At 41.5% G+C, this 11,636-nt stretch overlaps 2 protein-coding genes across 4 annotated transcripts in view; one reads left to right on the top strand and one right to left on the bottom strand.

The window, feature by feature from the left end:
• PRKCZ (protein kinase C zeta) overlaps nt 1-6,531 on the top strand; it is a 39,630-nt gene extending 33,099 nt beyond the window's left edge. For both annotated transcript variants that reach the window (XM_085080239.1, XM_085080240.1), the window contains 4 exons: nt 123-202; nt 764-853; nt 3,552-3,667; nt 3,868-6,531. In XM_085080239.1, the coding sequence (XP_084936365.1) occupies nt 123-202; nt 764-853; nt 3,552-3,667; nt 3,868-3,955 (374 nt within the window). In that variant the 3' untranslated portion in view covers nt 3,956-6,531. The remainder of the gene's footprint in view (nt 1-122; nt 203-763; nt 854-3,551; nt 3,668-3,867) is intronic.
• Nucleotides 5,043-10,455, bottom strand: FAAP20 (FA core complex associated protein 20). Of its 2 annotated transcripts, none has more exons than XM_085080242.1 (4): nt 10,197-10,455; nt 8,924-9,071; nt 7,636-8,249; nt 5,043-7,065 (listed from the first exon to the last, which is right to left on the bottom strand). In XM_085080242.1, exons 1-4 carry the CDS (start codon nt 10,298-10,300, stop codon nt 6,993-6,995), a joined length of 939 nt encoding a protein of 312 aa, XP_084936368.1. In that variant the 5' UTR covers nt 10,301-10,455; the 3' UTR covers nt 5,043-6,992. The 2 variants fall into 2 exon arrangements, with proteins under 2 accessions (XP_084936368.1, XP_084936367.1); XM_085080241.1 differs by having other exon boundaries at nt 7,636-8,252; nt 10,197-10,454.
• Nucleotides 10,456-11,636: the final 1,181 nt, after the last annotated feature.

The following is an 11,636-nucleotide window of genomic DNA, read 5'->3' on the forward strand; positions in this document are numbered from 1 at the left end:
TTAAATAATTGCTTTATCTTAGCATTTTCCAACTAATACCACATTGAAATAATAACAATGTTTGTATTGAAATCAGTGTCACAAACCAAAAGCCAATATTGCTGTTTTTAAACCTGTAACAGTTATTCTGGAGAAGCCAATCCGGATTCCAAGGTTCCTTTCTGTCAAGGCTTCCCATGTGTTAAAAGGATTTTTAAACAAGGTAAATAACATTCTCTTATTTTTAGCATCTGAAAGCTGGAAGTCAGAGCTTCCTGTTGAAAGTGATACAGTTAAGAAGTTAATCTGCTTACTGTAAAGAAAATCTATAAAACCTTGGTATCCTTTATGTTAAAAACCCCCTTTAGTTGCAAATTTACTGAGGGAATTCCACAGCATAGGCTTGATTTTCAACTAGGTGCAGGCTTTTAAAAATAACTATAGCTTTGTTTATAAACTCTTTTCTGTAGTACTTATTACTCATTTAATTAAGCTGATTGAAATCTGTAGAACCATTATCATGAATGGAGAAAAGAAGGCTACAAATTCTACATTTCTAAATAAATCCCTTAAGAAGTTGTAAAATATCATTGAAAAATTAAATTTCAACCCAACATTATTAAAAAAAAAAAAAGACTAAAAATCTTTTACTAGCTATAATGTGTTTATCCCAGCAGAGTTTGCACAGTCATGGGAATGCTGGGAGTCATCTCTGTGGGCTTTTGGCAAACGTGGGCTGGAAGTGGCTTGGAGTGTGTAATTCCAGTGTCTGTGTTTTCCACAGGATCCCAAAGAAAGGCTTGGCTGTCAGCCCCAGACAGGATTTGCTGATATCAAGTCTCACACGTTTTTCCGCAGCATAGACTGGGATCTGGTAAAAATCACTCCTTGTGTTTCTGGGGGTTCAGAAGGAATGATTCTATAATTTATTAATTGTGTGCCTATGAACAACCTCACTGCAAGCAGGGAAAATTGCTGCTATAAATGTAAAAGTAGTACTCATAGCACATTAAAACCCACCTGAATTTACCAATTCTGTGACTTCTAAAATCAGTAGGATTATTCAGGTGGGTATCAGGGTTTAGTAAGCTGAGGAGGAGTGAGTAGGATCAGTCCCTTTTGTTAAGGATGTGGCAGGAGAGCAGTAGGGTTATTTATAAAGGGTTTGATTATAGTTTTCAGGTTTTCTTTGGTACTGCTGGCGTGAAGGAGGTGTTTGGTTCATGGGGAAGATGACTTGCATTTCAGTGTGTTTGCAAGCATAAAATTGTATCAAAATTGAGTTTTTAAATCTTCTGCTACTCAGTAATTGTGTTAACTTCTGTCTTCAGTGTGGAAACCATCCCCAAAATGACATTGTAACATTTATTGACACTTGAGCTATAATAAAGCTGCAGAGTCTGGAGCACTTCCCTATCCACATTACATTTTTAATAGCTGGTTAACAATTGAAAAGTGTGTCTGTAGTATTTCCACAGTCTGGGGAGGCTGCAGGAAGTGTAGGAAGAGGCAGCAATAACATGAAAGAGTTCAGATGAGAGAAAGCTGCACGGTTTCATTTTCCCTTTGAAGCTGCTGCTCTGAATTTCATTGTAACATTCTTCAGAGAACACATTCAGAGCATAAAGAGACAGTGTTTTAAAACACCTGGTGTTTACAAAATTATCCCTGCAATGAGAGCTGTCTTTAATTTTGTCAGACATCCCTTGCTTGGAGTTCTCCCTTCAGCCTGAGTGGTTTTGGTTTTTTGGGAATTTTTTTGCTACCTTGTGGTGCCACAGTGCAGCTCACCTGGGGCTGTGGAGCAGAACATCATGTCCTGCAGTTTGTTCTGCTTTGCTGGTTTTTGGCAGAGAGGGAAAAAGACAACTGTTGGATTTGTATTTTCTTTATTTGTAGAAAAAATTCTTCATTGGAATAGGTACTTCTTGATCAACATTTATGCTGATTGAATTTTTATATTTTTCTAACATATTTTTATGACTGAAAGCTTTAATATTAAATAGCTGTTAAAAAAATTGGAAGCTTTAGCTGATCTGTTGTGTAAAATGATTAGGACAGTGCTGCTCAGAAGGATCAATGCCAGATAAACTTGAAGTTAAATTTCTAATAAGTTTTGGCAAATAAACTCAGGAGAAAATGAGAAAATATTTGGAAAGCTTTTTTAGTTATTAGAATCTTCCATTCACCACCTGCATTTCAAAGAAAACATTTGGACTTAAAAGCTTTTCCAAACCTTTTCAAGCTGAAACCCAAGGAAACGAATCTAACACTGACTTAAAACTTGTTCTGTGTGAAGCTTGAGCTAAATGGAAAAATAAATAGAGGGAAAGTGAACATGCAGCCCAGGAACATTTTTCCTGGTGTTAGTCATCCAAACTGCATGTGGCTCAGCCCAGAACACTTCAGATTGCTCACTCTGCTGTAGGATGGCTCAGCAGCACCCAGGGCAGTTCTTTTTTTGATTGTTTTGGTAAATTCAGTCTATTCTTATCTCAGTGCCTCTTTTATGGTGTTTAAGCATTTATGCTGGAGCAAGAACTACACAGCCACAGCTACTGTTTGCAGTGAGGTATTTTCTAGAGCTCTACCACCTATTTTTTTAAGTCATTTTCTCAGGTTAAAGGCTTATTTAGGAGGGCTTTTATGCTTTAGTGAGTATAACAAAAAGGAAGTCTGATGTTTAACCCCTTGTGGAGTAATGGCTGCTGGATGTGAGTGTGTGGGGCTACAAGTCCTGCCACCCTACTTCAGTTTTGAAATATTCATTTTGCTGATTCCTTCATGCTGCCATTCTTGTTTGGGAGGAGCTAATTATTTTGACCTCACAACTTTGATTTCATGGTGCTTTCCCAGACCTGATCACTGATAGGATGTTGTTGTGTTAATTCACCACCCTGTGACAGTTTCACAATTTCCTCCTATCTCCACCTGTACTTACTGTGCTCTTATCTGAAACCTGAAATGCAAGATTTTTCTGTGATTTCCTCTCTGTTTTGTCTGCTCTGTACCAAGGATCATGGGAGATCCTGACCCTAAAATCAGGTTTGCTCCCCATGTTGGTAATACAAGTCATATTTTGGTCAGTGGTAACTACTACTCACTCACCTCATGCTTACCTGTCCTAAGTTAGATTATGGAGATTTGTAGCCTAGACAGATTTTAAACTGAATATAAATGTTAGAATTAGAATATTGGTGTCTGTGCTACTATAAATTGGACTATGTGACAGATTGCACACAAATGCAGGAAGAAAAGTAGGTCGATTTCTCAGGAACAAAAGTAAATATATTGTGCTAACTGCTGTATTGCAGCACTGTGGGAATTGATCAATCCTGAGTGTAATCTACCAATTTAGAGAGAACTTCAATGATTAAGTTATTTGTGGATTTTTATTTCCAAATGCAGAGCACTGATTGTGTTGCTGTGTGTTGCCTGGCTTGTAACGTGTATTACTTGGGTATTTTGATGTTCCTCTCCAATAGCATTTACTGCAGTTGGATTTGATGTTCCTGAGGGATTTTGTAACTCTTGCATGCTGTAATTTTTCCTTTCCCCCATATTTTGGGTAGCTGGAGAAGAAGCAGACGACACCCCCGTTCCAGCCGCAGATCACAGACGATTATGGGTTGGATAACTTCGACACACAGTTCACCAGCGAGCCTGTGCAGCTCACCCCAGATGATGAGTATGTGCTGCTTTTGCCCAAGAAATTAATTCATAAATTAACTGAAAATCACTAAGAGATGATGGACTTGCCATTAGAACATAGCAACATTGCAGTAAATTTGAAATCTTTGTATCCTATGTATCTTGAATAACTTATTTTATGATACAAGACTGCCCAGTGTTCTAACAAACTAAACTCTGCTCTCATCTGTTTTTCAGAGATATAATAAAGCGAATAGATCAGTCAGAATTTGAAGGATTTGAATATATTAATCCATTGTTGCTGTCAACAGAAGAAACAGTATGAAGGAATGACCTCGTTGGGGACAGTGTGAATGACATTAATTTATCCTTAACTACAGTATATGCATGCAAGGCTGGGGACTGGTCACTTTGGATGGAGACCAATGATCTAAAAACAAATTTGCTGCTGAAAATCAAAGAAGAGAATAATGATTTTGGTGGGTGTCCTCTGCCACTTAGTGATTCTTAAGTTCTGGGCACTGACACTACTGGCTTCATTAATGAAGGAATTTGCATTTTGTGCCTGTTTCATGAAGGATTGAAACGTTCATTGCATCCCTGCAAAAGGAGATCATGAGAAACTGTGAGATCCACACACTTTCTACAAACATTTGATGCAATGAGCTCCCAGTTGAAGAGTATTACAGTGTAACATCCTGAAGAATAAAATATATTACGGTGGTGTTGAAGCTTATTTTTGATGCCTTTTTTCACAAGTGGTACCTGTCTAAACATCTCAGATATATTTAAAAGGAGTTGTGTTTTATTAGCAATCAAAACATAAATTTGGGTACAGGATTTAAGTGCCTAAATGGATAAACTGCATTGAAGGATTATTTGGGACGTTCTTACACCTGGTAAGTTCTGCTTGTTAATGTTAACTGACATTTCCATCTGAAACATACAGTTCACAGCTGCAGCCTGATGTTTAGTTGCATTTTTACAGAATTTGGAATGCAGAGTGACTCAGTGAGATTAATTCCAAATTAGAATTTAGGGTATCAATTTCAGAATCTGTTGTCTTAAACTCCAAATTTACCAAAACGTAGAGATTGAAGAAAACTAAATTTGCACACAAAGGATTTCTAAACGTACTTAAGCAGTGCCTACACCTACAATGATATTATGTTGTATATTAGATTTTTGAAAAGTATTTTTATCAACAATACAAATATTCAGATGTAGAGCAAAAGCATAGTAAAGCATAGCCTTAAAGTTTAAGTAGTAAATCTAGAATAACCATAAGATAAAATCCACTTTCCTGATAAAGCACACCTCCTACTTATGATAAACTGTCTGCTTACAGTTGCTCAGTGTACATTAATAACTAATCATTCTGCATCAGAGAATGGGATCTTTCAGCGAAATGATTTGCATCAAAGTAGTACAATTTTTTTAATGGAAGAAAAATGACTAGCTAAGGAATTGGAAAAAGCAAAAGACAACTATGGATTCCTTTCTGGTGGGAACTGGGGGTGCCAGGGGGGCAGGGAATGTGAAAGGGGAGGAACTCAGGAGCTGGCAAAGCTGGGTTTGGGGTCCTGGAGCCTCAGCTGAGCCCTCGGGGTTTGCTGCTTGGGACAGCAGTGAGGCTCTGCTGCCTTGGCTGGGCTTGTGGGGTGTGTGGGAAAGAGAAAAGAACCCCTGTGCTATGGCATCTCACCTGATTTGGTGTAAAACACAGGATAAATTGTGACACTTTCACTTTCTTTACATTAACCTATGGTTTTCTCAGGGTACAGCATTGCATTAGGTGCTGAACATGACATCTTTGGGATTCACATCCAAGTCATGAGGTGCTAGGACCAGACTGCCAAAACATTGTTTGAAATAATTAATCATTGATTAACAATCTACATTTTGTATCCCCTCCTTAGCCACAATTATGCAGACCTGTGGTTGTTTAGTTCTACGAATCCCATTCAGGTTTCAGTTGTGGGTTTCTCTGTTGGACTGTAGCTTTTCATATTCAGCAAAATGTGTTTTAATCAACACTAAATAATTTAACTAGTAAAAAGTACTTGCCTCAAATGCCTGGACTTTAGATACTTTATTATCTACTAAAGGCAACATTACCTTTTAAATGTAATCTGACTTTTTTTTAATTGCTCCTTTTTCCCCTTTCCCCTCTTATTTTATTTACCCTGAATAACTTCCCATTCAGTGTTTGCAACTCCCCTGGTACTAAAGCTAATCAGTAGTGATCAGAGTGACTGCAGGCAGCTCATGAATGGAACTGTGACAGGTTAAGCTGTCCTTTGACATGCCAGGGCATGGAACTTTAAACTGGAAATATTAGAAATGTGGGTTGGGTTTTTTTTTAACCTTTTTTCTAGGTTTCAGAACATTTTGGGAGGGAGGGAAGGAAGAAGAGAAAGACACATTTTGCTAAACAAACATTGTAAAGACTATTTGATTTTTATTTAAGAATTTACAGGCATTTACAATGTTGCTGTGTTGCCAAATAGTTTGCTGGGTACAAGTTTGGTTGCTCATGTGCAAGTGTTTGAATAATGTTCTGTTCATGATGAAGGGGAAATTTTTTATATAAAGTACTTGTTTTATAAATAAAAGAAAATGAAGGATGTAATTAAATGTGTGGTTTGGAAAAAAAATCCTAATATATTACAAATGGATCTGGTAATGATATATAGTTGTCTTATTTGAAATAGTAAATGAAAATTCTAGCTAATTTAATGATTGTAAAACAGTAAATATGTTCTTGTAGTTTTGTATAATTAATTAGTTGGGATCTTTGCTGACCAGTTTTAATTGTGCAGAAGATGGTATACTAATCCATAACAGCTGAGATCATTTATATTCTTGCACATCTATTAAAGACTTTAATGAAAAAGTTAATAGACTGTTATTATTTATCAGTTAACTGGGCCATGTCCAACTGCTGAAACAGAACCCATTGTAAATTAAATCCATAGGAGCCTTCCTGTATTTTTACACTGTACTCTGTTTATTCTGTGTCTGGACTGTGAACTGTCAGAACTGTGGTGCCTCAGACAAAGCAGGGTCTCCAGGGTTTCCAACAACACATTTTTTCAGGAGTACCAAGCTTGATTTCCCTGGGGGTCTCTGGGACCTCCCAGAGCACCATTTTCAGAACTAGAAGTACTTTATGTGCATTTGAGAGACTTTAACATAAAAAACCCCAAATAGGCAGGTGGCACTTGACCTTCTATTGAGTTACTGGTTTGTGATCCTTAAGCAAGGCAGAGACAAGGATGTGCTTCCTTGACATGTTTTTCCTTTTCCTCTGAGAAAGCTTCATCCTTGGCCTTGTTCCTTTGCTCTTCATTCTTCTGGATTTACCACATGACATCATCTGCACTTTCAGACAAGCACCTGGCAAGGTGGCCATCGATATCCAGCTGTGAGAGTCTGCAAACACAGAGTTTGTGCAGTTAAAACAGTCAAATCCTTCTGTTGACTCTGTTCTTTAGCCTTTCCCAGAAGTGTTCTGGTACCCTAGTGAGGGAGTCACTCCTGTGCCCAGCAAATCTGCTTTGCTGTTACTGCTGCTCAAACTGGAGCTGAGTAGCAGACTTGATTATGGAGACCTGATGCATTTTAAGGCTTTCTGTCTAACTCACTTGATAGAATGACCAAAATTGTATAAATATTAATGCAGCCACTCTTTTGTCTCCCTGTTCAGCCTCCAAGCAACAGGAAAAGTTGCACCCAACAGAGCTTGCAGGGTTAGAGGACCTGTTGAAAAGTGCATTTTCAGCAACTCTGACAGTCTAAGTACTATGAAATTGTGTTAACAAGTCTTATTGTAGAGCAGATACTCAACCTGTAAACTGGATTAAAGTAGGTAATTCTGGCAGTTTAAAAGGATCTTACAGTAGTAGTTTGGTCTGCTTTTGTTATTCTGTATATAGAGGATGCATAGAGAACCTGCTGGGGTTCAGTTAGGGGGAAGTTATGAAAAAAACAACACAAACTTACCTTCCACTGAACTGCATTTGACACATTGGACAACAGTCAAGAGCTGAAGCTCCTTCACTCTGGTTTTCCATCTTCTCCTCATGGCTCTCAGCCCCAGGAGTGCTCCTGAGCTGAGGTTTCTCTGCAGGCACCCCTCTGTCCTTTCCTCCTGGAACATCCCCCTGATGGGGTTGGATTTGAGGCTCTTTCTCACCCTTCTCTTTCCTGTCTGCCCTGCAGTTCTGGGCAGTCCTTGAGCAGTGCTGCTGAGGGCTGAGAGCTGCTGCAGTGCTTTGTGCCAATGCTGAGGGCTGTGCTGAGCTGCTGTGTCCAGGGAGTTTACACGATTTAGGATTCACACCCAGCTTTGAAACGCCTCTTGCCTCTTCCCCAACTGCAGTTTTGGCTTGATCTGTACTGTCCCAGCAGGTTTTCTCAGCTGTAGATGATAAACTTTTCAGTTTATCTGCTTGGCCTTGTCCTTTATGTAACTCATTGCTCTGTGTTGGCTGCTGGGAGCTCAGATCCTCAGGGTTTAGGCATTTTTCTTTGTGAAAAGATGGGAATGATACCCACTGAAAGTCTTTCATTCCGACTGTAAAGACTTCCTGGTGTTCTGGACTCTTTTCCTCAGCCTTCTACAACACACACACACAGAGAATGTCTTAAGCAAATGTAGCTCAATCAATACCTAAACCCCAGGCTTTGGAAACACATTGCAAATACTGAGAAAGCTGAACTACACTGAGGAAAAGAACATTTTATTTATGTTCCTTTCTCTAGCACCCATAAAGCAATTAGGAGCTTCCTGGAGCTGATGGAATATGGATCTTCCCTTAACATTTCTAAATGGGTGCAATGGGTACTCATGTTCCAGAGAGACTAAGGATGAAAACAACAATCTGCTGCTGGTCAGGGGGAAAAAAAAAGGTACTTTCTAATTTATTATTTTGTTGTGATCTTGCCTAATGCTACTGGAGTGACGTGAGGGTGAGTTTTGTGTAATTAACTCCATTACAGTTTGCCTTTTCCAGTTTCATTCCTTAGGGAGATGCTGGTGGTTTATGGCAGTCAGCATCCTCACGCAGTCTCCCTCTTCCCAGCAAAATGTTGGAAAGAATTTCCTGTACTGCAAAAAAATCTGTCCTTATATTCCCTGCCACACCATGCTTGGCCACACCACTGCAAATAGAAATTAAACAGCTGAAACCCACATCTCTAAAAGCTGTTTCAGGTTGTTTCCCATTAAGCAGGCTGTCGCTATTGGAAGCAGGACACAAAGTGCAAAAACAAGGATACAGCACATTACCTTTTCCAAGAACTCCGGAAAGCTGGGCACTGTGTCCCAGTCTGTGCACTGTGAATCTTGACTGATGTCTTTCAATAACAAAATCCAGGTTTTTTCACACTCATTTGATGGTTCCTTTTCGAACCAGGAACATCTGTCAGTTGATGTCCTGTAAAGACAGGCACAGTCCAATAATTTGAAGCTGGCAGAGAGGAAAGAAAATACTCTTACATTGATGCTTCTTTTTTCTGGAACACAAAGACATTATTTAGCCTGTAAACTATTTTTTACAGTTTACTATGATTTATGTAATTTGTACAGCTAGCAAAAAATTAATGTCTAAGTGCTTTATTTTGTGCTTGTAACAAATGAGCTGTAAGTATCTATCACTATCTTTACTTCCAAGTGAAACAGTTAAGTGCAGCCACTATTTTATCTTCTCAAACTTAACACCTGCTGAACGCAGAAATATCGAAGTGCTTGCACTGAGGGTGGCAATTGCATCGGTTCCCATGTATGTCTGGGCATTCCAACACCACCATTTGAAATTACTGATTATCTTTCCAAACAACTTGATGCAATCGATCCTAGGAACTATAAGCACCAAAAGGTAATGCTGTATAAAGACAATTCCATGGGGAGGATGGAATGTTAATGCCACAATGCTATTTCCAGCATTCTTCCTGGTGCTTTTACTTGGGTCTCTGTGCAGGAATGAAGCTGCACGGTGAAGAAATTAGAAATAACATGCCCTTGAAGAGCAGAGTAATGAATCTCTCACAGCCCATGGTGGAAGGGATAAATATGAACCAAACCCCTCTCTGCCTTCACTCCTCCCGAACATCAGGTCTGGAAAAAAGAGCAATTATTTCTGCTCTCCTGTGAGCTGTATGCTGGAAGAAAGAGAACTGAGTTTTCATACATTAACACTTCTCAGGCCCTCTCCTCGCCAGTGCTGCTCTGTGCCAAGGAAAGCGCAGAAGGCCCGCTGAGCTTTACCCTGCAGCTTTATCTCTCTTTTTTAAAAGGCGCTACAGGCGGCATTTTATGAAATAACCTTTAACAGACGGATTTGACCGCGAAACGTCGCTGGGGCTGTGAGCCCCGGGTGAGGCTCTCCGGCCCTCAGGACCGACCCGATCCCCCGGGACAGATCCGGTATCTCGGGACAGATCCGATCCCCTGGGGCCGATCCGATATCCCGGGACAGATCCGATCCCCTCAGGACCGATCTGATATCCCGGGACAGATCCGATCCCTCAGGGCCGATCCGATCCCCCCGGTCCCGACTCACTGGAGCCGCGGCGGGGGCTCGGCACCAGGGCTGCGCTCCCGGCCGCGGGCGGACGGCGCCGTCCGGGACTTGAGGCGCAGCTTGGCGGCTCCTTCCTCACACATGCTCCCTGTTCCCCGCGTCTCGCCGGGGGACGGCGCTGGAAGCCGCCGTAGGGCGGGGAAACAGGGCGGCCGTGGCTTCCTTTTCCTCCTCCTCCTCCTGCCGCGGGCTCGCTGGCGGGGCTGCGACTCTCCGCCCTCAGAGCCGCCCTCGGAGCCACCGCCCTCACAGCCGACCTGCCTCAGAGCCGACCTGCCTCAGAGCCGCCCGCCCTCAGAGCCACCACCCTCGGAGCCGCCCGCCCTCGGAGCCGCCCGCCCTCAGAATCGCCCTCAGAATCACCCTCAGGGCGCGTGGCGGATAGAGGGGGCGGGCAGCACTGAGGGCGCCCTGAGGGGGATCCCGCCGTTCCCCAGCGCTTGCACCCCTCAGCCGCCGGGGGCTGGTCTGCCTCGAAGGCAGCTCTATTTATGTTGCTTTTCCTCCTCAAACTCTGTGTTTTTATAGGCTTTTGGTGTGTTGGAAGGGCAGGGTTAGGGGCTGTGTTGGGGGACAAGATGGCGGCGGGCCGGGCCTGGCCGCTCCCGCCCTGGTCTGCAGCTGCCGAGCAAACCCAAAGATTGTTCTTCCAAAGAATAAAATGGGCCGAGAGCGCCCCTCAGACCTAATTTCTCTTCGAGGGAAGAAGCTGAAGTGATGCAGTTTGACGCTCATGGCGGGAATGTGGCCGTGTGGGTTGAAATAAGGTGGTGCAGAGGGTTAAACATTCCCCTTCTCAAAAACAGAGCCCAGAATGGTGACAGACACTCCAACAGTACAGGAAAGGATCAGAAAGTAACTACTGTTAAGTTCTTGAAAATTGGTGCAAAAAATAATTGTACAAGGAAATAAATGCAGTTTGGTAACAGGTGTTTTGAGTGAGCACCAGTACAAAGCACTCCTTCCATAAAATGAGTTTATTGTTGGTGAAACGTGAATCCAAGTTCACAATCTTCTTCTGTAACTGCACTTGTGTATTGCTGGATAGTTTCATCCTTGGATTCTTCAGAGTGGAAAGGAGACATTAGCATTGACTCTATTAAAAGTTACACCTGTGAATGACTGTGTTTCTCACATGGCCCAGCAAAAATTTATTAACAATTAACATGACTTAATACATGCTTTGAGCAGATCTGAGCCTTGAAAATGGGTATCAGAGTTTAGAGATTCACATTGCACATGAATTTAAACCTGGGCAGGTCCAGCAGCCCCATCCAGAGAGGTTTCAGCTGAAGATTATTCAGGCAGTGCATGGAGACAAGAGAAGCTCTGCCCAGCCTTCACCTTCTCTCTGTTAACTCAGGTACTTTGTGATTCATTGAGTCCATAATGTCTTTTACTCTATGTAATAACTAATTT

Source organism: Lichenostomus cassidix, chromosome 21 (assembly GCF_008360975.1).
Source record: "Lichenostomus cassidix isolate B80296 chromosome 21, HeHo_3.0, whole genome shotgun sequence".
NCBI classification, from domain to species: Eukaryota; Metazoa; Chordata; class Aves; order Passeriformes; family Meliphagidae; genus Lichenostomus; species Lichenostomus cassidix.

What these genes read in the sequence shown, in the direction of transcription:
- FAAP20 (XM_085080241.1), bottom strand. Translation starts at nt 10,300, where the DNA reads ATGTGTGAGGAAGGAGCCGCCAAGCTGCGCCTCAAGTCCCGGACGGCG. An exon ending in GAGCCCCCGCCGCGGCTCCA is followed by an intron (nt 9,072 to 10,196) that starts GTGAGTCGGGAC and finishes CTGTCTTTACAG; the next exon opens with GACATCAACTGACAGATGTT. An exon ending in TTCCGGAGTTCTTGGAAAAG is followed by an intron (nt 8,253 to 8,923) that starts GTAATGTGCTGT and finishes TGTGTGTTGTAG; the next exon opens with AAGGCTGAGGAAAAGAGTCC.